Raw genomic sequence first — 25,539 nt, forward strand, 5'->3', positions numbered from 1 at the left:
CAAAACCAAATAATTTGAGAAAAATAAACTCTGGAAGCTACAGCTAATTTTACTAAAAAGCCTTTTAAGGAGGCAGCACACTTTTAGGATACATTAACATTATTTTTCAACTTAACTTTGAAATTTTCCGTTATCAGTACTTCCGTTAGGTCTATGACATAATTTCCTTACCGGAGGTCCCGTAGAAATAAATTGTACCTCATATTGTTGGTAGGGCTTGTATGACTGCTGTGTATATTTGAAAATATGTATTTTTGAAAGTATGTATTATTAGTAGTGAAACTGAAGGCCATAAATAACCAAATTAACGCATTCTTTGTAATTCTCTGACTGTGACGCCTGTATTTGCTTTGTTTTGAAATGAACATCGGAAGTACAGATGATGAAGTTGTGTCCAACTTCATCATCTGTTAGTTAACCTCCTGTATGTAGCCTATTATGGAAGAAGGGGGAGCAGAAACCGGGGGCTGTCTGATTGAGAAGGACTGGCTGGGATTAGCTCTCTGAGACGTGATTTGGGAAGATAACGCTGCATACCGGAAGCCTGCGAAACGTCTTCCTCGGCTTTAAACAATAACATCACCGAGAGCTAAAATCACGAGTTAGCATTAAGCCCAGCATGGATCCAGCAGCTGGAGAGAACCGGGCAGCAGCGCCAGAAGCAGCGGCAGCCCTCCGCCATCTAGGTTAGGTTTCGCGGCAGGAGTCGAACCTTTTACGGCGGTGACAGTCTAGGCGCGCGGAAGACACGGGAATCTTTGTTGCTGTTTTTTTTTTTTTTCTTCATGGGACACAGCTGGGCTTTCTCCTCTGTTACCCGTTTTACCGCGGTGACAGCCCTCCATTTGGCTGACTTGGAGTAGCCTATAAGGTCCCGGAATCTTATGGACTCCCTGCAATAGTTTTTTTTAGCTTTTCTTTTTTCTCTACCGCTCTTTCTGACGGACGCGGCAGTCATGTTTGCAGTGCGCATAGTCACCGCAGACTACTATCTCGCAAGTCCCATTAAAGGCCTGGACGTGTGTTACTCTGAATTCAGGGAGAGTGAGGTGAAGAAGGTACCGGTGGTGCGGATATTTGGAGCAACGCCAGCAGGTTTGTCACTCATTTTTCTTCCTTTGGGGAAAAAAAGGCAAAACAACCTCACTTGTGCATTCTTGAAGCGCGCGCGCGTGGAACGTGCTTGTTGCTGTTGTTTGGACTCTCGCGTGCACAAATACAGTGTTAAGGGAAACCTAGCGGGTCGGGTGTTGTATGCAAAACGGCAGGAAGATGTAGTTTGGGTGTTGACACGTTGTGGCGACGCGACCTGAGCCGCTGTTGCTGCCAGCAGCAGCGGTGGGAGACCTCGCTCCCTCCTCCCCTCCGCGCTGCTTTGTTTTCTCCCCCTGCTCCATCACGGTGTGCTGGTGGTGGACATGTTTCTGCTGGTAGCAGTGGCACATATGTGCTGCCAAGGAGCAACTTCCAACCATCGCGTTGTGGTGGTTTTTATTGTACTTACAGCAACCTGTGGAGCGCGGACAGCGTGCTGCCACATTGTCTAGTTAGTTTGAATACGGTGCTATTAAAACAAACAATCATAAAAAAAACCCGACATAGGGTTCAGGGATATAAAAGCATACACGAGTGGACTGGATTAGCATCCAGATGTGAAGAGCAGAGCTGGTGAAGCAGTAGTCGTCCTCCTGATCACATAGGAGAGTCCTTTGTGTGAGAACATCTTGTTTTTATTTTATGCCTTAATTATTCCCATTAGTAGAAATGTCATAGATAATAAAAAAGACTATCAGTATGTGATTTAGACATTTCCCTCAGTTTGACACACTACCTTTACTGTATTAAATGCGTTTTAAAGATACCCACTTTAGGCACATTAACATCCCCCCCCACACACACAGACTGCACAATAGTATAATTTCCCAACTTAATAGCCCAAACTACCTTGTTTTCTTTTCTCCCTATTTTTTCCCAACATATCAAAATGCAATTGTGTTGCCTTAACTGTATTTTCAGTTGTTAGTTCCCCCACTTAAAAAAAGAAAGTTAACACCCCCCCCACACCTTTCCATTCCCCAAACAGCCAACCCCCGCTACATTGCAACCTCCACTAAGGATTTATCTCCATTGAGGATTAAAGGATTTAGGATGGAGTGGGTTAGAGTGTCTGTTCTAATTTGGGCCTGTTTGCATCTACTTGTGTACGGTTGTGTTAAAACAAGGATTTCCACTTATCAAAACAGAATAAAGCTTATCTAGTACAAAACACCAGTCCCAATTATGAGCAGTGTCCCACTGGAATGAATATCATCTAACTGGAAATTATGTTTGGGGAAAAGGAAGAGAAAGGAACAACCTGAGAAAATACAGCAGAATCCACTCAGTAACATTTGGGTATTCGTTTCTTCTAAGCAGGTGACAGTATCTTGTGTGACACAACACAACAGTCAATTATTAAAACCTTTTGCTAGACCTGCTTAAAATATGTATTTTCCATCAAATATAGAATTTTTGTAGGATCACGTTTGTCTCACTCATGAAGAAGCACTGACAATTTTCCAAGTTCTGCTAAAATGGCAACACCTTTGTTCTCTTGGTTCTAACCTTCCTTTGTGGGGAACGTTTAGTTTGGATGCTACTGAGCTCTCTCTGTGACTGGTTCCCTCCATATTCTCAGTTTCATCCTCCTCCGACTCAGTTTAGGTTCATTTTATGTCTTTTCCCAGAAATAAAATCCCATTACCATCTGGAACATATTGCAGCAGACGGGGATCTTTCTTGTTTTTTTTGTTTTTTTTTTTCCAAAAAAATTCTTTCCTCATTGAAAATCGGACCCCACCCTTCCAGGTCCATTCACTCTCCTCACTTTCTTTTGTCCTTGCATTGAGTTTAGTTGACCAGTAAGCAGTTTAGGTAGTTGTGTGCCAGCTAATCCCTGTTTTTAGCCACCATGTGGCTCTGGCTGGATCCCCAGGCCTCATGTTCCCTGTCCTTCCCTGACCTAAGCAGTGAACACTCCCATCCATCTCATGTGTAATTTGATGCCACACTTCCTGCTCCCACCCTCTTTCCCCTTGCTGGAAGTATTCAGTGGCGGTCCTGCTGGTGTGGCAGACTGTTGCATACGAGACCATTCCTGGAGAGAGGAGATAAAGGAAATCTGTTAAAGTTTTATTCCTGATCAGTTTGTTTCTAGCTTCACAGGCAGCAAAGTTCAGCAATAAAACTATATTCACACTGCAACCTAAAGTTATTTATTTTTTTTGCCCTTTTGCAACCCATATGTGATCTTGTCATGACTCTGAACAACACAGATTAGATTTTTACAAATGTGACCCAGACCACTTGGATATGCTTTCCTAAATCTGATATGTATCTTATCTTTTCAAATGTGACCTGTGTGAATGGCCAGGTCATTGATATTTGTCAAATGTTACTGTCCTGTGTCCTGATATGTCAAAGCCAGAAGAGCAACAACCATGGAGGACAATAGAGGTGCACCAGTTTATCCACCATCCTTAATTTTGGGAAATCTGTGATCAGCTGATACTTACATGTGAAGCCAATCTTATCCACCGATCCTATCTACCTCAGCAAAGATCTAAAAATCAACCACTGTCCTCTTTTGTTCCCTCATGCGTCTGAGAGAGGTTTGGCTGATAGGCTGGCCCACCAGGTCATGTCTGCACATTTGCAGTTAACAATACTCACCCCACTGTGCCCCACAACAACTCTAAAATCCCAAGATACACGACACCACTAGCATCCATGTTTACTTCCTCAAACACTGAACTACACTACGTGTGTTCTTACTGCGTCTTGTACTGCACATGTGGGACACTTTTAGGACATTTGCAGTTCACAAAGGAGATCGCATACAAGCTACATTGGAAATGGGAACAACCATGCAAAAAGAGAAAAAAACAGACTTCACAAAAAAGTCACAATTGAGCATTAAGGCCTCCTGTGTTAATGTATCCTAAGAGCTCATGATGCAACCTTTTGAGGAAATGCCAGAATCGATTTTTCACACTTGGTGATAGTCGGCTCGGCCCAGATGTTGCTGATGTTGCTGATATGTTCTGGGTCTTGAGGCGGAGAGGCTTTCTGGTTTGGATCTTTACTTGTACATCTAAATGTTTATTAAGTTTGCATAAACAGAGAGAGGGAAACTGCATAACTAGCCGACCAGAATGGGAGGCCAAGCAGGGACAGATTTGGCTCCCTCTCCAGAGTAATCCTTCAGTGATGGGTCTTTGCTTTTATGCAAAGGTTGGCAAGAGGATGGGCAAAGTTTTATTAGAGGATCCATAACCAAAAATATTCTGTTTCTGTAGCCTGGTACCTAAAGTTTCAGTCTTCAGTCAAGCTTCTGTCTTCTCAGCTCCTCCAGACTAGCGGGAGCAGCAATTATCAAACACTTACTGGAACTGAGCATCTGCTGAGCTCATAATACATACTGCTTCTCAGATGTAAATGGTATCATAGAGAAGCACTGTTGTGAGAGTGTGCCAAAGGCATCAGGGAGTTTTCTTTAGACTAGATTCTTAAAGTTTTTGAGATTCATCTACTTATGCAAAAGATGGCTAAGTTTGAGCCTTGTCTGCATTTACACCTAAGATTAGTTCTGTTGCGATTGTGGCCTGGAAGTACTTGTATTTCGAACTTTAACTGGTCAGATAAAGGTCTGAATTATTATTTCTTTTGATCGGTTGGTCATTGAGCAAATCTTATGATGCTGAAAATCGGCCTATTCCACTCAACCAGCTGATCTTGTGGTGGCTTTTCTATTCTCCTTGCTCCCTGTTTATTTGGGTTAATTTCTAACTCTGTTCTAATGTCTGCCTGTGTTGCCTGTATTCAGTTTACAACTACTACAAACATAGATTTGGCAACTTTTCTGTTTCTCAGTCACCAGGCATCCAGATGATTTGTGGTGTGTGGTATCTGGTTTCAGAGAGGCTTGTCCAGACACCATCAAGGCTGCCACAACCAAGAGCTTTAATAGGTGAACAGGCACTGAAGTCTTCCCTCTGCCTTTCACTCGTCTGTGTAAATCACAGAAAAATTTGGGAGGAGGCTTTGTGCTTATAGGCTATAATACCACAGTCTGGATGACTGACGGAAACCAGGAAACACCTTTAACTCTAAACTAAGCATATAACTTCAGGTGATATACGAGAGACCGAGCAGTTTTATTAGAAGTCACTGAACTGTATTATCTAATTCTACAATACCATGAATCACATTTGGTGATTTTTTGTTTTTAAATCAGATGCTTTAGACCTACAGCTTTGTGACATAAAGTCTCCGGTGGCACTTAGAGCTTTTCAGTTAGAGATTAAAAGAACAGCCACTACTGCTGAAGGTCCAGATAGTTTTCATATTATGGTGTTTATGCCTGTTGCAATAAATAAATTAATTAAATAACAAATTAAAACAAGCTTAGTAATTCCCATTTGCATGATTTATTGTTTTTCCTCTTTCTACCAAAATCTCTTCCTGTTCTAGTATTAAATGGTATTTAGAATTTTTAAAGTTTATTGATCTTTCACAGTGTGTTCTTCCATTATTATGTCATTTCCATTACATTACTTGCTTTTCGTGGTAACGTCTGGGACAATTTGTTGCCCAACAAAATGTGTTATAGCAACAGGCCTCATGCTGTTCATGTCATGTTTCTGTGTTCTTTTCAAACATCACAAAAGAGACAAAATGTCCTTTTTTAATTTATCTTCTGCTCCTAAACAAATCCGTCTTGCTTAAGTCTTAACAAAGGTCATGTCAGCATTTGATCTATGAGATTTATTGATTATAGCTAATGCATTCTCAAAATCAGAATGTTTTTTTTTTTCGGCATGCAGCCCCACCCACAGACAAACGGGCCTCATCGTCTCTCACTGTCATGTTTCCCTTTAAAACATATTTCACTGTCAGACCTGGAGAAAAAAAGAGCCTACATGAACCTTTAATCCTTCCCATGCAGAGGCTGTTGTGCTGCCCACACCACCCCTTCTTTAGTGGGGTTCCTTGTTTATCTGAGCATACAGTGGCTGCCTTGTTGTCCTTGCTGGTGTTTTGGCTCATTAAATCAGATTGATGGTTCTAGAGCTCAGCACAGCTCCTCTGCAGGTACTTGAATAACCCACAGTGAAGACTACAGGGATGATGCTGCTGCAGTCCTCTCCTCCTCATGGTTTCAGGAGGGACAGTAACATCTGGAGCCTTTTTCTCTCAGCAATATTTAAATTGTAAAATCCTAAGCCTGAATATTTTTTGTCTTCTGTTGGAAAAAAGCCCTCTCTATGTCTGTGGTTGTAGCCCAGCTGTTGGATAATCTCGATGAAACCATGATTTGTCTTTAAATCTCATGTTCTCAATCAGGGAACTGCAACTCCAGTTCTCCAGAGCTACCATCCTGCAACCTCAATAAAACTGAATCAAATGAATGGTTAAAACTGTAGTAGGTAACATTTTATATATAAGAATGTTTCTTTTAGCATATATGTTAAAATTATGATGTTGTGACAGTTGTGACAGGTAATCTGAAAAAAAAAAACAAAAAAACAAATCAAGTTCCTCTGCCTCCTCCCTGTGGTCCTACAGCTGCCTGTCAGAAACAACTAGTCAGAGCCAGGAGGAGGGTCTTAGCGTTGTCAATCACTCCTTTGTACATGCTGCTCACATCCTCCTCTTGATCTCTGCTAAGCTACCACTTCTTCTCCACACAGGATCCTGCTGTGTGGAGCACATGCTAACTAGCTTGCATATTCTCCAGGAATTCTTTGTTCGTGGAAAACAAAGAGTTTTCCAGGTACAGTAAGTTGTTTCTCCACCATTAGCACAGCTGCATCTTGTTCACAAGTGTGATTGTCTAAGATCCACCTCCTGGCTCTGACTGAGCAGTGTATTTCTGCAGATGGCAGTAGGACCGCAGGGAGAAAGTCAAAGAGGCCCTATATATGTATTTTTCCCCCCACATTATCTGTCGGATCCTATACTGTCAGAACATAACAGTTTTAAGAAGTAAAAGCACATCTTGTGAAAGTCATTGGAATATTAAAAAGCAACAATCACAGTATTTTACCCAGAACACAAATGCAGATTTACATTTAAAATAAAAAATTAAGCAAATTACAACATCTTTAAGCTGGATGTTTCAGGTACTGCCGGTTATAAAGTTGTTGAAGAGTGAGCTGGCCTTCATTTATCACCATGGTGAGCAACTATGCCTTTTGGGAGCATATAACAGAAAGTGTGTGTGTCCTTTGATTTAATTTCAGGAATACACCAGCATTTAATATGAAGTGCTGGTTAGTAGTGAGGCCACTGTGAAGCAGGTTTTTACTAAAGCTATCCATTCTTCTGTTGTTTATCAGCCATCTAAAGAGAGAGGCCCATGTTGGCGCGTGGTGTCGGGTCATGTCAGGTCCCCTGGCCCGTCTCCTGCATCATCAAGAGAAACAAAAAAGGGGAGGGCAGCTTTGGAAGCCAAACAGAAGACTCCCCACTTGGTGGTCCCAGAGGGCCATTGTTAGTGCTGGTAGGAGAATCCTGCAGGGGTTAGCAGCAGAATAAGACCTTGTTGAAAGTGAATGAGAGGGTTAGGGGTCTAAGAAAAACCTGAATCAGTGCAGCAGTGGGTTAAAACTGTGATGCTCTGCCGTCTACCATTGAGGACTGTGTGAATGTGATGCATGCTTGTGCGCAAACACCCCGACAATGCAGATTAATGCCTGTGGTGCAAACATATTTGTGGAAGTAAACTACATTCAAAGAGTTCTGTGAAGATGGTTTATAAAGAGCCTGCTCTTTTGTTTGTTTATGTGAGTAGGTCTTGGAGAACGTTCATTTGGTATGGAGTGCAATTGAACAAATATGCTTTGTTCTTTACAGCAGCAGTCTGCATGCATTTCAGCTGCAGGGTGTGTTCGTGAAAGTCAATGAACTCTTTCACCTCCTCACAGTTCAGCCTTGCTGTAACCACGAGCCTTTACCCATAAGGCTTCACACTGCCCGAGTCCTTGTGATCAATTCTTAATTCCATAGCAGTGTATGCTTAATCTGAGGAAGGAGAGCAGAGAGAAGAGGTGGAGAGTTTCTGGGAAAAAAAAAAGGAGAAACACAAATGGAGTATTGCTCTCTGTGCCATTAAAAACTGTAATTGGCATCTTCAGCTTGAGTTCTGCATATGTGAGAAGCTTTCAGGGGCAGTCTTCTTTCCAGTGAGGTGATGAAACCCCTGTGCTGTTACTTTCATGTGTTAACTTCCTCTCCATACCCCCAGTGGCTATCTCACACAAAATGTAGATCTTCTTCATTGCCTCAAAATGAAACCTTTATTTCTTAACAGTTTTTCATGACCATTTGTTTTTCAGACCGTAATCTGTTAACGATGCCGAGAATGGGAATGGCAGAAGCTCAGAAGAAGAGAGCAAAAGGGGAGGATGAAGGAGGGAGGGTGCTGTTTAAGAGAGCAGGCATACGTGTGAGCATTGCTCCACCAATGCGCCAGCAGAGCTGACGTTCCGTTCCCACTCCTCATGATGTGTGCCGGAGAGCGAGACGCGCTGTGAATATCAAATTTGGAGAAGCAGAGAAAAGGAGGGCAGGCGGTGCTCAGAAATCTCCGTTGTGTAGTAAAAACCCACAGTGGTCCTCTGATCGATGCATTAATGAGTCATTCTGTAGATGCAGGCAAACTGTCACACACTAACACACACACACACTGTCATCCAGCAGATTGGGTTTTATTAGCTTTAAAAGTTCTTCTAGAACTTTGAAACTGAAGGATGTGTGTGTACGGCATAACAGGATGCAGTTTGCTGAGTTTTGTGACCAGAGTATGAATGGAAATCTGGATGTTATCAGAGTAGCTGCAGGCAGCTGAAGGATTCCCTCTGACCTGCTCAGGCAGCCTCTCTATCTGCTGATCCCTGAAGTCCTGCTCCAGGTAAACATGGGACATTATGACAGTCCCTTAGTATGTTAACCTAGAGTGAAATCTAATTTATAAATCAGGATGTACAATGTTATTATTATTATTATTATTATTAATAGTAGTAGTATATAATATACATGCTTTTACAAAAATCTTGAATAAATAGTTCCTTAAAGGCACAGTATTTAACTTTTATAAAAAAAAATGTTTTGGACATTTGTTAAAACTGCCACCATGTTGTGAGAATGAGATATAATCTGCGAAAAGTTCTATCTTCTCCTCCTCTTCCTCCTCCTCCTCCTGCTCTTGTTCCCTGAGCTACTACTGCTGCCTGAAGAAATTCACCACTCCAAAAACTACCAATCCGAGCCAGAAGGAGGGTCTGGCTCTGTAGGTGTATAAGGGTCTGGCTCACCTACTGCCATCAGTAGGTGGCTTATGCTAAGACCTGCCTCCTGGCTCTGATTGGTTGTTTCTGAGAGAAGGCAGAAGAGCTTTAATTTTTGTTTGGCAACTTATCTGTCTCATACCAAACTGTCACGACATGGTGACAGTTTCAAGTTTGAACAAATATACAAAAAAAATGTTTTTTTTTATAGAAGTTACATACTGCAGCTTTAAGTTTAAATGTTAGTCAGTTACATTGATTTTGACGTAAATGAGTATCTTTAAGAAATTCACTTTTTGTGCATAGATTATATGAAAAATCATATTATTTTGCTAACCCCTTTACAAACATTCTAATGTGGCTCTCTTATAAGGAACATAATGGAGTGTAAGAGCATTCTTTAAGCCAGCTGACATGCAGTGCTTAGCAGAAGGTAGGGCGAGCTGCAGAAATCTCGGGTTACAGTAGGGTTTTTCCTGGAATCTCACTAAATGTCTTTAAACTGTAGGTTTAGTGTGACTTAAAATGTTTAATAGTTTTAAAACTTGTCTTTTAAAGCTTACATCGAACCCTGAACCCGGCCTATGTTTATTCCAGCCTTTTAATTTTTTTTTTACTTTTCACTGAATATCATCAGCTTTTTTAAAACTTTTGTTGCAGTCCATGTTGCGTAGAGGAGTGTTTTCAACAGGAGCTCCTTTGCCCTTTGTTCTCACCCCTTCCCCCCCCTGCCCTTAACCCCCCAGGCCTTTCTTGCTGGCCTCCTGTGAACTCGGAGGTCCCCACCGAATGCCTTTAAACCACTGTGGGCAGTCCCTACCCTCCTCCTCCACTCATTCTGTGGCCCCAAACTCACATTCCTTAACATCAGGTGGTCACAGTCATTATTTGGGACAAATTGGAAGTGGATCTAAGTGAACTGGCAAAGCCCCTTTTGATGCTGTGTGGAGCGTGTCTTGACCAGAATTACACACGGGTTAAAACATCAAATACCATTTAAAACTCACTGGAAGAAACAAAAATATGCAAAGTAGATTACAATTTAATCTAATAGATCTTAGAAAATGTTAAAACATAAGGGCAGTTGGTGCATATGGTCAGTCCAGATAAATATGAGGTGATTTATGTTCAGTGTGTCTGTTAGTGAGTGCGCTCTGTTCCCCGTCTTGTTGCTGCCTTCAGGCTGTGCTTGGCCTACATGTCCCATTCTGATGGGTCCTAGTATTGATATGTGCAGTGCTGGTCTCAGAAAGACCCACTAAAGTCGTCCATTCTTCTTTCACTCATTCCGTCTTTGCCTCTCTAACGAGAAGCTTTCTTAAGGAGATGATTTGGTTTTTGCAACCATCATTATGCACTCTTTAAAAACTTCAGCTTATGAATAATGAGCATGGATTTAAATTTGTTTATGAACAGCAAATTAAATAGAATTTCACATTTTATAAGTTTATATTTATTTGTGATTTTAAAAAATTTATGTTATTGTCAAAATAACATCATGAAACATTAATGAAAAGTTTCATTAATGAAACTTTTCCCGCTTTAAGTGGAAAAGCTTAACACATTTACTCTGCAAGAGTAAATTATTCAGTAATCTATAACTTTGCTTGGATGCTTAAGCACTGGGCCTTGTTTCCTTACTCTGAGTCAGCTTTGAAAAACATGACTGAGTCACATATATGACCTTGCGGTAAGGTATTAAACTGAAGGATATTGTGAAACCAATGTTGTGAGGGTAATAGAAAACAGCTCTTTGAGTAATGCAACAACTGGCTTACTTTATTCTTGAAGTTTAGGAATATTGAATGTAGACTTAGGATTGCACAAATTGCAGTTTTCTGGCTGGTCATTGATCTTAAAAAAAACAACAAAAAAAAAAACAAAAACATAAAATTGACTATAACAGATGGGTCCATCAGTTAGTCCTCTCTCACAGCAAACCTAAAGTGGACAGTGGTGGATTTTCACATCTTTGCAGAGCTATGTAAGATTGGTTTCTAATATATCGGCTGAAAACCAAGCGCCCAAAATCAAGGAAATTGAGACCAATTTGTTGGTGCACCTCTGGACTTAATCTTTGCCCATTTAAAATGGACTTTGGTGGCTCTGTGGTGTGTGATCTTAGGCTGATCACACATCAGGCTGTCTCTGATTGACTCGTACCATATCTACGTTCACACAGCAGGTAAATGCAGCCAGCGTCTGATGGTTTTTTTTTTTTTGGGTCAATATTGAGTAATATCGACCTTTTTGAGCTTTCCATCATGGTATAGTGTTATTCCCTCATCAAAACCATACCTGGAGTGTTGCCTTGATTCTTTCATGCATGTTTGAGAAATTTAGTCTCCCATGGCAACCATTCAGCTGTACAAAATGGCTGGGTGCACCAAAGTGCATCTTTTCCTCTTTTAAAGCTTTTCAGAGCTGGAGAGTCACAGATTCTGCCTCACAGAGCAGCCCTCTCACAACTGGCTAGCTCCTTCAGACTAGCCAGCAGCAATTGGCAAACACTTGGTGGAACTGCACATCTGCTGAGCTCATTACAGGAGCTAATTCTCAGAGCAACGCTGGTAAAAATGTTGATAAAGGGTTAATAGAGGAGCTATGTTGTAATGACTTCATGAGTTTCAGAAAGAGCAGGAGTTTTTAAAGAGACAGAGACCCAACTTCAAGGCATTAAATTACAAGGTCACATTTCCTTTAAGGAATATAATATATATATATATATATATATATATATATATTCCTTAAAGGAAATGTGACCTTTAAGGAAATGTGACCTTGTAATTATATATATATGAGAGTGAGCGCGTTATAACAACTGAAGATTACATGGTACTTGATTTGGCTACTATAAATGTAGCCACTATATGCCTGGAAAACACATTACTGCCTCTTTAAAAGAAATTTTCCCAGATGCCACCCATCTCCGACTTTTTTTTCTTTGCTCACTGAAAAGCACAATTCTATGATATAGAGATATAAGTCTGCTGCCTTCATCTGCAGCCACACTCCTCAGCCAGCAGAAACAAAGTCACAGCTGACCAGCATTATACTGCTCTGTTTCTTTGCCCATATTTCTGAAGACTCAAGATATTCTGCAAAGTGACGATGGCCGTACGGTGCCTTCCAAGTCACCATCTGGTCAGCTTCGACCTTTCTGCTCAGAGAACAGGCTCGACAGCGTTCTGTCTGTGTCCTCGGCCAGGGTGGTGTCTGGAAGAGCTGGCAACGAGGTGTGGACATCTTTCCTTTTTCAAGCTCATCATGTAGAAGAGAGACATGGTGGTTACACGGTGCTTAAGGGAAGCTGCTTCATACCCACTGAGAAGGGGCAGATTGTCTTAGATTCTCACTAGCAATTTTAATTCAGCTAGCGTTACTCCTGCAAACGGTCTCTGTACATTTCTCTTAATCTGCATTGCTGTTTTTAATAACTGAAGTATTATTACTCTTATGTTCTGACTTTGCTCCACTTTACACTTGGTGAAAATCTGAATGTTCCACTTTGACTAACTGCTGTTGTATCTAATATTCTCACTGTGCCACAATAAAGTATTTTTTATTTCATTCTGTAAGAATAGTGCTTGTCACTGAAACGGTCATTCCTTATTAGCATTCAAATTACACAGAGCTGCATTGTATGATCTTTGGTCAGATTCTGGGTCAGGCTGGAGCAAATATGGCTGTTATAAACAGTATAGCTCATGTTATAAAGTTGTAATAACTTGACAACATGACATGTAATGTGATGTAGACAGTTGTCTATTACATTGTGTGTGAAGGGAAACTATCTCCATTTTATCTATAATCTACTTGTTTGGACGTCCCATATTAACTTTAAAATATTACTGTCCTCATTGCTGCTTTTGGTGCTTCACGATCAAACCCATTCCGCTTGATTGATGGAATACTCACAATGCGAAAACTCCACTCTGGGTTTTCTGGGTTAGCTACAAGAACTCGCTGCACTGTATGCTCCAAACACAACATCGCTAGTGCAGCCCACTGAAAACGTAACAAGCTAACGTTAATCCCATTGATGTCTCAATGTCTAGCTTGTCTCATGCTTTAAATGTGCTAATGCTAATGGATCACCTGAAGTAACTGCAATAGAGAATTGCAGACAGGTCTTTGCTGAATAGAAGTCTAAGGGAAGTGGAAGTTTATCATTTTCCAAATAAAATATTTTTCAAAAATAAAGTACTCTAGCCGCACAGGAGAGTGATGAAATCTGCAGAAAACTATGTCTCCTTCCAGTGCACCTTCCTCCATGATGTCCAGTTGTAAAGGACATCATGGAGGAAGAACAAGAACTTCCTAAAGAGGCAAATTTCCAGGTATCAAATTGCTTAGTCAGTTTTCTTTTAAGTCATATTTTCTACAGGATTTTATAACAACTGAATGTATAGTCACTTGGTTGTGCTTTAAAATGACACTATGTTTCTGGAATACCGCCTTTGTAAAGAAGTGAAATGTCAAATATGTCCTTATATGAAACAGAGCTGGAGTGTGATACCAGCTCTCCTATCAGAGCAATACTTGCTCCAGCCTGATCCAGAATCTGACCAAAGATCATACAATGCAGCTCTGTGTAATTACACAGCAGGGAGCATAAAGTCCTTGTGTGCTGACTGCTCATCTGTATATTTGCTCCCCTTTGTCCTCTGCAGTTAATTTGGAGAGCAGATGATGGCAGTGCATCCATTAGAAAGCCTGTGATTTACAGGGTTGTCGCCCTCCTCTGTTCTCCCTCTCCTTTCATTGCACTCTTAATGCTCTCTTCCTCAGCAACACACACAGACACTCTCATGCACAAACACTGACCCATGCTCACTGCCTGGCTGCTCGTGCCTGATGTTTTTTATCGGCCTCAGCAAGTAAACGCTAAAGCCTCACTTCCAGCATGGCAATCTGGGGCTTCACTCCATGAAGTCTTTGTTTTAATCCATTGCAATGACAAGAACATATCTGCAAACACCACTGATATTTAATTCAGGAAAGCCAATTGGGTGGACGTGCTGCCACCAGAGCTGCTATGATTTGATAGAAGCTATTGATTGGCCGCTGTTGTGATCCAGAATGTCCATTTCTGTCTGCCATTAACTGGATTCATACATTTACTGGGTCACACACAGAAGCCTTCCAGCTTTTCTAATTTTATCGGCAGGCTTTGGTGTGTTTATGGGCATTTGTGTTTTTCAGTGGAAGCACTCTTTTTTTTTTTCTGGAGACTCCTCATTATGTGTATGTCTGCAAGTGTAAGCTGTTGTGTTTTCTGAGTAAATTATAACATGTTCAAGTCCAGGGGCTGCATCCACGGAAGAACCCAGGCTACCTGGTGGGTTAGGCAGGGTTCTTTGTTGACCTCAAGGACTAGAAGAGAAGTGAGCAGCTGTGAAACTGGATGTCTAGCCTTCAGATTATTCCTGCTCTTACCTCGGTGTATGTCCTGTCGCCTAGCAACCGTGACTGTGCTAAACATAAGCTGGTTAAAAATGGAGCTCAAAATCTTGCTGAGTCTCTTTTATTATTTATGTAATCCTTAATTGATGAATTGATTTTATATATAGCAAACATGCATTCAAATGCAAAAAAAAACAAAAAAAACACAACCGCTTTAAGCTTCACCAGATTTTATTATATTTAAACATGCAGTAGGTTAAAACTATCACTACGTTGTGACAGTGTAATATGAGATGGGTGATCTGGAAAAGATCAAGCTCCTGTGCGTCCATGTGGTTCTACTACTATCTGCAGAAATAAACCACCTCTGGAGTAACCAATCAGAGCCAAGAGGAGGGTCTGAGCTCTGTCAATCACAGTCATCTAAGTGCTGCTCATGAGCATGAGCATAATTGTCAGCACTTAGACCCGCCTTCTGGCTCTGATTTGTTGTTTCTGACTGGGGGCTATGCATTTCTGCAGATCGCATTAGAACTACAGGGAGAAGGCAGAGGAGCTCTATTTCTTTTTTCACATATTATTTCTCATGTAATCCTATCACAACACAGTAAAAGTTTGATGAAATATGTAAAAAAAAAAAATATGGAAGTTGCATACTGACTATTAAAATCGGTTCTCCTGCTTTGTCTGCTGTTATTACAAGAAAGATTCAGTCAGATTCTCCTTGATACTTTTTCTACTTGTACAATATTTAATTTCCTTTTCGAAGTTATACGTTATAACTGAAATATGAGTATTTAAATCATTGCTCCCTGGGTCAGTAGTCTTATCTCATTAATATGTGAGTTCTGGGATTCTTGGCAAACAACGGGTGGTAGAAAATGCACTGTTGATGTTAAATTTCCTTTTAACTTTTTTCAGAATTCTCTTTTTTAAATTTTAAACTTGAAATATTTACCAAACTATAAAAGTAGAAGAAACTGTTAAAAAAAATTCAAACTCTTCAGCCAGGCACCACTTTAGCCATGCTCTGAATGTTGATGTTTTTTTACATTATGATCATCTTAAGCAGTTCTCAACCTGCTATGTAGAAGTTAAGTTACAAAATATTCAGAGAATAAACTTCTCCTGGTTGTTTCAGTAATAAGTTGACACTCCAGTTTGAAGAGAGCAGAATGATCAACATCCGGTCAGAACAGCACATATATTCTTTTCTTTCAGGAACATACAACTTTCAGTTCTTTCTGTGTCTACATCAGCTCATCTGGCTTCTATTACTTCAGTAACATCTTAGGCTTTCTCACATGAAAATATACACCCACATACCCTCCTAATTACACACATTGTGCTCTTATTTTATGCCCCCATTTTCTCTCCAATGTTTTTCCCCTTCATTCAGAGAAACCTTTCTTTTCTCATCTCCATCTTTCAGTCATTCTCTGCACTGACACTTCTTCATCTTCACCTTTCATTTTGCCGCCTGACCAGCTGGGTGGAAAGAATCACTTGTTTATCTCTCCCGCTGTCCATCAAGGACTTTTGCTTTGCTGGTGTCGTCGCCTAGCAACTGCAGCAGAAGCTGGTATTGGCTGCCTGTTCTGTGTGTGTGAGACTGAGAGCAGCTTCACGTTGACTCGGTGGAGTACAGACAGACACATGGCGCGCTCACGGCTCCCTCGGCGTCGTGCCGCTGCCAGCCTTTGTGTGACTGGTGGAATAGCGTAGCAGTGGCACACCTTGGTGAGGTCCACCTGAGAGACAAATACACACTCCCTGTCTTCCCTTTTTTTGCTGTCAGACTATGGTTTCTGTCAGTGAAAGATTTTTTTTTAAATGGAAAGAAAATTGTTTTGTGCATCAGACATGTCTGCCTCTCTTACCCATCAGAACTATGTTGATAAATTTATTTGGATATATAGTCTATAATTATGTGGTTAAACAGTCACTGTAATATCTTTTAATCAATGTGTAGCGCAAGGAAACCCTGTATTAGTAGGGCACTGGTCATATAACAATACAGGTGTTTTTGAGCACCAAGTTTGCTGTGGCTGTATAAAGGGTTAAAATGTGAAACTTGGTTTGATCGGAGAATGTTTGATGAAAACATTTGTTCCATTGTCAGCTGGTGAGGTTTGCTTTCACACTGCACTGTCAAGCAAAACAAACCAGTTCAAAAACCTGTTCATCCCCTCACTTGTAGAGGGGCTGCACCAATAACCATGGATTGAAACAACACAAAAACTACTGATGAAGACACTGAGCACAACTTCTTTTTTCACAAAATGTAAACAAAACATATTTTAGAGGTTATAGGATTTCTCTTTGGTCTTTGTTAAAAGACCATGAGTCATTTCAGACCTTCATGTTTTTTGTGGTTGTATTTACCCAGAATACCCTTCATTAAAGACCACTTTCTCCTTTTGGCGCGGTCTCCGGACTGCTTGGTAATGTTAACTGAAGGCCTAGGTTTTTAAAACCCACAATCAACCAAAAACTCATAGAACAATCTCTAGCAGGAGTTACTAAGTATATTTTATATTTTTTAAATTGGCTCACCCATGAACACTTTTTTGTGGTCTTACTTTGAAGTGATATCAGCTAAAAACACAACCTCACTTTATAGTTTATTTCCCAAATCAGAAGCTTCATTTACTTTAACTCTTAATAAAAAGTAAAAATGAAGTCCTCACTTTTATCATCTTGGTTCTGGACCAGTAGGAGTATATGCTCTTCCTCAACCTTTGGAACCTAATATTATACCTAATATGTTGTGGATTTATTTCTGAACATGTGCAGACATGTCCTGATTTAAAAAGTCCCGCTCTGTGCTGCCTCCTCCTGTTCATCTATTAGTCAGCATTTCCCTGACTCTGGGTAGGGTTGCGCTCTGGGGGAGAGGCTCTGAGTGATTTCATGTTCTGCCTTGATGTTCATACTCTACATGCCTGTAGGTAACAGTTATGTGAGTGAGCCTGGTTCCTTCAGTGTGCAGGTTCAACTCAAAATCCATATTTTCCCGGGTCGTTCTTTTCTGTCATCAGTTTCGACTACACTTTGACTCCAGCATCTCTGCCATTAAAATATATATATAAAGTGTAAGCACCCAGGACACTGGTAGTCCTTCCAATATACTGGATGAATAACTTGGGGAAAGAGTTTACCATACGGCACTTAAAATATAATATTTGACCAAATATTGCATCATAGTGGTCCTTTTAAGATTGAGATGTTACAGACAATGTAATGACAACTGTTATTCAATATGAAATATTTTCATTTAAACTGGTTTAAAAAATTTGCTCTTGAAGGATACCTACTAGCCTGGAGGGCCTAAAAAGCCATATAGTTCACTTTCGTCTTGGGCTAACCTCTGAGTATCACACTTAATCTTTTTGTTGTTTTATCTAATGAATGCATTCATTTCTGTTCTAGGTTTGGTATTGTGAACGTTTGCGGCACTTGTTCATGAAGCTTTTCAGTGACAGTTGATCACATGGGAAACGTTTAGAATATGAGTAGAATATGTTTAGTAATGCTGATTTAGAGGATGAAGTCCCGTCAATGCGTTGCCTGTTCCGTATAGAACACAGATGACAGAATGAATGAAAACAAAAACCTTACATCTTGTTCCTGTTGTGTTGCAGGTCAGAAGACGTGCCTCCACCTCCACGGTGTGTTCCCGTACATCTATGTGCCATATGATGGCTGTAGACAGCAGCCGGAGCGCTACATGCGACAGGTGGCCTTCAGCATCGACAGGGCCCTCAACGTTGCCATGGGAAACCCCGCCGCCAGTACCCAGCACATCTTCAAGGTGGTCCTGGTCTCTGGCATGTAGGTGTCTCCCAACAACTGGGTTTTACCAAAGACAATAAACACCAATAATGCAAAGTGATTCACTAATCTTTTTGGTTTTTGTTTCTTTTAGGCCTTTCTATGGTTATCATGCCAAGGAGAAGCACTTTATGAAGATCTACTTGTACAATCCTCAGATAGTGAAAAGGTAAAAATGCTGGTTAAAAGATTGTTAAAGAGTTAATAGAGGAGTCATGTTGTGATGACTTCCTGAAGGCAGAGTTTCAGAAATAACAGCAGTTTTTAGAGACAGTGGTCCAATTTCAAGACATTAGATTACAAAGTCAAATTTCTTTAAAGTCATCTGACATATACAATATTCTTATAACTGAAGGTAACATAATTGCTTGATTGTGCTATAAAATAGCTCTATGTGTCTGAAAAATGCATAATACTGCCCCTTTAAAGGAATATTTCAATTTCACCAATTTTTTTCTTTTAACTGAAAGCTGTCCAGTCATAGTCCCAACGTGAATCATTGTACCCTATTTGAGTTGTTGTGTGGAAGTTTGGGGCAATACAAACCTGCAGTATCTATACACAATACAAAACAAAACGACATAAAGTGGCAAATTGGAAACATACATATCCACTATTAGTCAATGATGGAAATAGCTGAGCGGTTACATTTAATTGATTTAATGATTTACTTCTGATATTTTCTTAATTTATGGAAGGTCAAAAGTCTATGAATCTGACTTGAGGCCTAAACAATCTGCAAGAACATAGAAATGTTCTCTCTTGGAGCTGCAAGAATAGAATGACATTCTGTTCTTGCAGTTCTGACAGCTTGTTCTGTACACGTCATCTGAGTAGAACTTTTTCCCGTGTTGTTTATGGGAACTAATATATAAATGTGAGAGCCGTGCAGTGAGCTCAGCATCAAACTAATACAAATCTAGACATTTGTTTCTTTAAGAAGCTTTGCCTTGGATCATTTGTATTTCTACAGGACTGGACAATAAATTAATAACAATATGTACCACGATAGACATGTGATCAATACAAATAGATAATACATCTGATATACTATTCAATATATAGAATATTCACTAAACTTTGATCCAGAACCACACAGCATTCTGGGAGATGTAGGCAGATGAAAGACTTTAGCTGTTCAATCTCACAGCCAACTAAGCAATATGAGTGGCATCAACTGACTCACTCACTCTTTGGTTGCCTAGCAACAACCTGTTGCAAGGTAGTTTCACAGAGCCTCATCACTGCTTAAAAAATTAAAACAGCAGCATGGAGTAAAAACTGTGGATAAAACGGAAAAAGTCACACCACCAGTTTGGCAGTATTTCAGATATTTAAAACAAAAGACTAGTCAATAATTATCTTTATCGGCTGATATAAAATGCAATCAGTTTTTCAGCCATATCGTCCAGCGATTGGATATGTTCTCATTCAGATACACCCTCATTTCTAAATCCCACTGTGTTTCAAGTATCATCTCTATTTGGTTCCATATTTAATTTGTGTTCAAATATATTTAGATCAGACTGCTGTCTGATTTGTAATTCTTATGGCAGAGAAAACATGTCCAAAGATTTGCAGTAATATTTCAATAAATCATCTCGTTTCTTTTTTTAAATTATTAGAAGGAGCTGAAATCAACATGGTCTACTTCTTTTCATATCCCTTTTACTGAGCTTCTTTAAAATTTTTCTTTTTTTCCCCAGAGTGTGTGAGCTATTACAAAGTGGAGCGGTGATGAATAAGAGTTACCAGCCTCATGAGGGCCACATCACCTACCTGCTGCAGCTCTTCATGGACTACAACCTGTATGGCATGAACCTGATAAACATGGCAGCAGTGAAGTTCCGCAGGAGCCAGAAGAAAGGTAAGCTCAGCTGTAGGGATCTGTCTCTTTTCTCACAATGTCTGCTTTGTCCAACTGGAGTTTCTGACACAAGTTTAGATTTACATCTTTACATACAGTTTTATTCAGCGTTTACCCAAGCTTTATACCTGTTCCCCTTAAATTTAAATTAGTTAAAAATCAACAATCCTGAGCAGTTGTGATAACTTTAACTTATAACTCAGAACATAAGCAATAAAAAATATTTTACCAGTTAAAATCTCTTAAAAAGCTTTTGACGCTAGTGTTCCTATACATCTCCATAGAGATGCTGAAAGCAAAAGTGTGTGTTTCCTTTAATAAAATATTTCTAAGGTTGCAGGATTTTATTAATGAATTTGAATACAAATCCTAGAGCACCGATATTCTGCATCGGTCGCCGGTAAATCTTGTTTGCAAACAAAGAAACACAACACACAGATACAACCCCTGGCAAAAAGTATGGAATCACCAGTGTTGGATGAGCAGTCATTCAGACATTTCATGCTGTAAAACAAACTCGGATCAAAAACATGATACAATATTAAGGTCATTCCAAAGTGCAACTTGTTGGCTTTCAGGAACACTCAAAGAAATGAAGAGAAAACATTGTGAAAGTCAGTGAATGATACTTTTATTGACCAAACACAGGGAAATAAATATGGAATCACTCAATTCTGAGGAAAAAAGTATGGAATCACTCAAATTGGAGGTAGAAAAAAGGACACACCCAGTCTATTTCCTTTCCCTAAATGGACACCTGCCCCAGATTAGATGTGCCCGTTAGTGTGCAGATCAAAACACCTGCAGTCATGACACCTTGGAGGGCTGCTGGACGAAGTGGAGTGGCGAGAACCATGACTCCAACAAGAGAAATGTCCCTTGAAACAAAAGAGAGGATTGTGAAACTTCTTGAAGAAGGTAACCCTTCACGCATGGTTGCTAAAGATGTGGGCTGTTCACAGTCAGCTGTATCCAAGATATGGTCCAAACACAAACAGCATGGAATGGTTGTTAAAGCCAAGCGTACTGGTAGACCAAGAAAGACATTAAAGCGTCAAGACAAACAACTAAAGGTCATTTGTCTTGAAAACCAAAAAAGTACAACTAAACAGATGAAGCATAAATGGGAGGAAGCTGGAGTCAATGTATGTGACCGAACCGTAAGAAATCGCCTAAAGGAGGTGGGATTTCAATACAGGAAAGCTAAATGAAAACCAGCATTGACACCTAACCATAAAAGAACAAGATTCCGATGGGCTAAGGAGAGGCAATCATGGACTGTGGATGACTGGATGAAAGTTGGCTTCAGTGATGAGTCAAGAATCTGCATTGGACAAGGTGATGATGCTGGAACTTTTGTTTGGTGCCGTTCCAGTGAGATTTATGAAGAGGCCTGCCTGAAGAAAACAACCAAATTTCCACAGTCCTTGATGATATGGGGCTGCATGTCAGGCAAAGGCACTGGGGAGATGACTGTGGTTAATTCTTCTATCAATGCACAAGTTTACATTGACATTTTGGACAGTTTTCTCATCCCTTCAATTGAACAGATGTTTGGAGATGATGAAATAATTTTCCAAGATGACAATGCATCGTGCCATAGGGCAAAAACAGTGAAGGCATTCCTTGAAGAAAGACACATTCAGTCGATGTCATGGCCTGCAAATAGTCCAGATCTCAACCCAATAGAAAACCTGTGGTGGAGATTGAAAAAAATGTTCCACAAGAAGGCTCCAACCTGCAAAGCTGATCTGGCAACTGCTATCAAAGAGAGTAGGCACCAAATACTGTTTGTCCCTCATCAAGTCCATGCCTCAGAGACTAAAAGCTGTTATAAAAGCCAAAGATGGTGCAACTAAATACTAGTGATGTATTTTGAATGGTCTTTTGTTTATGTGTTTTTCATGATTCCATACTTTTTTCCTCAGAATTGAGTGATTCCATATTTATTTCCCTGTGTTTGGTCAATAAAAGTATCATTCACTGACTTCCACAATGTTTTCTCTTCATTTCTTTGAGTGTTCCTGAAAGCCAACAAGTTGCACTTTGGAACGACCTTAATATTGTGTCATGTTTTTGATCCGAGTTTGTTTTACAGCATGAAATGTCTGAATGACTGCTCATCCAACACTGGTGATTCCATACTTTTTGCCAGGGGTTGTATGACTGAAATAAAATGCTGGGGACATTCAACCAGTGAGAAATGTTTAGCATATTCTCACTATATAGCCACACCTTTAGTTTAGGATCTGTCCACAAAGCTTTTCCTCAACAACCATTAAGGTTTTTGGAGTAGATTAATCACTTCTGTCTGATTTGGCCGTGGTTCCAGGACTGGAAAGGAAGCAGGGAGAAACAACTCTGGTTGCTAAGGTTGTCTTCACACCAGCAATATTTAGTCCATTTTAATTGAACTCAAATTCATTTGCCTAGAAAGTCTGGTTGGTTTTGGGAGGCGTGAATGCATAATCCAACTCTGAGGCGAACCAAAAAGGTGAACTCTGGTCTGCCTAGACACATAGGTCTCAGTTCGTTTGAAGTGAACTTCGATGCGGCTTGCATTCATATTTGGATGCCGAGCGGACCGGAGTCCGCTCCAAAAGCAGGAAGTGGACTACAGCTGTGCAAATGCAACCAAAACAAACAAGAGTGTCTAACACTAGTGGAGAAATGGCTTATGGTCTTTTGTTAAAGAGAAACCCTACAACTACTAAAATCTGACACTACTCCATCTTTGATTACATTTCATGGAGAAAGAAGTTCCGCTCAGTGTCTTGTTCAGGGGTTTTCATGTCTCTTCCTTCAGTGGTTCTTGGTGCAGCCCCCCTTACAGGCGAGGAGGTGAACAGCTTTTTCAAAGGCTTTGGTTTGTTTGACGTAGAGAAACTGAGCAGCTGAAATGGAACAAATGTTGCAATTTTCCCAACCAACCTGAGTTTACTGGACAATCAGGTTTGAACACATCCTAAACCACAATAAGATTACAGAAAGTAACATCCTTTACCAGAACATAATGACATACTTTTATTAAAAAACAATCCCATTTGAGTGACTTCTAATAAAAGGAGGTTCTAATGATTGATCCACTTCTATACATCTGAAATCAATGGAGGACTCTAATGCCCCATGGAACAAAGACAACAAAAACCCAAATATTGGACACACCTGCTTATCCCCCCCCCCTTCGAGTCTCCCTCAGATTTGAACTTTAAAAGCAAGTTGTTAATCTAGGATCAAGGGGATTAAAGGCTTGGCTGCAAAATGTCAGTTTAAGATGAATGAAAACTTTAATGTGTTCTGAACCCCACAACACAGCTTAAAAACTAAGTTTCCTTGATAAGAGCCTGAAAACCCAAAACATTTCTAGACTGTTTACTCTGTAGATGTCACACAGCAGCAGTGGTCTAATTGAACTAAAAAAGTCTGGGTAAAACTGGATAGAGAACTATTGTTCACTATACTCACACATCACTACAAGTATTCACACCCTTGTTCTTAAACAGACTTTTCACTCTGAAATTACCTGAATCAATTTGAAAACCAAGTTGCGCCACAACCGCAGTTCTATTTTCAGCTGTACTACCTCAGGTAAACGGCTTCAAAGGACAGATATCAGAGTAGAACTGCAGAAATTTTTGTGCGTTGCATGTCACACTCTACAGACCTTCTGAATTGTTCCAGATCACAGAAGTAGAATTAGAGGAAAACTTACTGTAACTACTGAGCCTATCAGGAAGATGTTTGTCGCTTTGGGCTGGGAGGGGAGATGTTTGACCTTAATACACAACCAGACTCACTATGGCAACAAAATGAAAAGCCCACTGCTCTGAGCCCCACTGAAAACCTCCTGGTTCTTCCACCAAATATTGATTTCTGAACTCTTCCTGAGTTCAGACATTAATATTGTTTTTCTAAACAAATATCAACTTGTTTCTTTGCATTATTTGAGGTCTGAAAGCACTGCAGCTTTTGTGTTATTTTGACCATTTTTCATTTTCTGCAAATAAATAAATGCTATATTTTTGCTAGGAATTTCAGAGACATGTCGTCAGTAGTTCATAGAATAAAAGGATAATGTTCATTTTACTCAAACATATAACTATAAAGAGTAAAAATCAGAGAAACTGATCATTTTAAGTAGTCTCTTAATTTTTTCCAGAGCTGTATACATTTTTCTGTATTTATTTACTCTTTTTTAAAAAACAAAATTATGCAGTCGCATATTTTTTAGCAACTCTTCTGTGGACTAATAAACAGCAAACTGGAGAGAGGAAAGAATTATAGCCTCTCTTGATAAATCCCCTCAGTCATTTCCTAACATGTCAATGTGATTGTGTGTGTTTCTGGAAGTGGGCCCTGCAGACCCGGACCAGCCGTCCTCCAGCTCTCACTCCAGCGTCAGTCCCTGGAAGATTCCCTGCAGCACCAAGCTGAACGACAGCAGCCTTGCAGGCACCTTTGTCCGCTGGGAAGAGAATGCTCTACCCTCGTAGGCCACGCCGTCACAGACACATCACTCTGCTCTGGATCAGTTCCATTATTAACTCTGCTCTGTCTGCAGCTCGTTAGTCCTGGATGATGTTGAGAGGCAGAGCACCTGTGAGCTGGAGGTGGATGCTGTGGCTGTGGACATCCTGAACCGTCTTGAAATTGAAAGTAGGTGCTGTGTGCTGTGTTCTCTGCAACACCAGCTGACATGACAAAAAGCAAAAGGTGAAAGGCAGCTGCAGCACACTCAGCTCACACCACTGATTATGGCTCCACACAGAGAGTCTGTTAGCAGACCTGAACATGAGCATGGTGGAACAGACCTCAGTCTTTAATCACAGGGGAGCAGAGGCGAAGAAATGATCAGAGATGAGGGAGTTTGGGTCAGCAGATGAACCGAGCAAAGTAAAGAACAGCTGTTATGTGCTTTCAGAACAGATGCAACTGTTTGTCCTGATTCTCTCTAAACGGCTTGCATCGTCATCTGCCAGGAAATGGAAAGGAAACTGTCCTTCTGGTCACCTGCTCTCATCGAGATGCCAAACATTTCCATTTTTACAGAAATAAGATATATTTTTGACAGATTTTTCTGGGTGTTTGTTTGCTACAAAATCC

The 25,539-nt window shown here is 40.3% G+C and overlaps 1 protein-coding gene across 1 annotated transcript in view; it reads left to right on the forward strand.

The window, feature by feature from the left end:
- The first annotated feature begins 409 nt into the window (after window positions 1-409).
- The window catches only part of rev3l (REV3 like, DNA directed polymerase zeta catalytic subunit), a 55,480-nt gene continuing 30,350 nt past the window's right edge, over window positions 410-25,539 (forward strand). The window contains exons 1-6 of the mRNA XM_088002289.1: window positions 410-1,095; window positions 18,380-18,569; window positions 18,664-18,738; window positions 20,276-20,436; window positions 24,787-24,925; window positions 24,998-25,092. Coding sequence (XP_087858415.1) covers window positions 957-1,095; window positions 18,380-18,569; window positions 18,664-18,738; window positions 20,276-20,436; window positions 24,787-24,925; window positions 24,998-25,092 — 799 coding nt within the window. The 5' untranslated portion in view covers window positions 410-956. The remainder of the gene's footprint in view (window positions 1,096-18,379; window positions 18,570-18,663; window positions 18,739-20,275; window positions 20,437-24,786; window positions 24,926-24,997; window positions 25,093-25,539) is intronic.

This window comes from Poecilia mexicana, unplaced genomic scaffold (assembly GCF_051168715.1).
Source record: "Poecilia mexicana isolate PSO_F unplaced genomic scaffold, ASM5116871v1 scaffold_21, whole genome shotgun sequence".
NCBI classification, from domain to species: domain Eukaryota; kingdom Metazoa; phylum Chordata; class Actinopteri; order Cyprinodontiformes; family Poeciliidae; genus Poecilia; species Poecilia mexicana.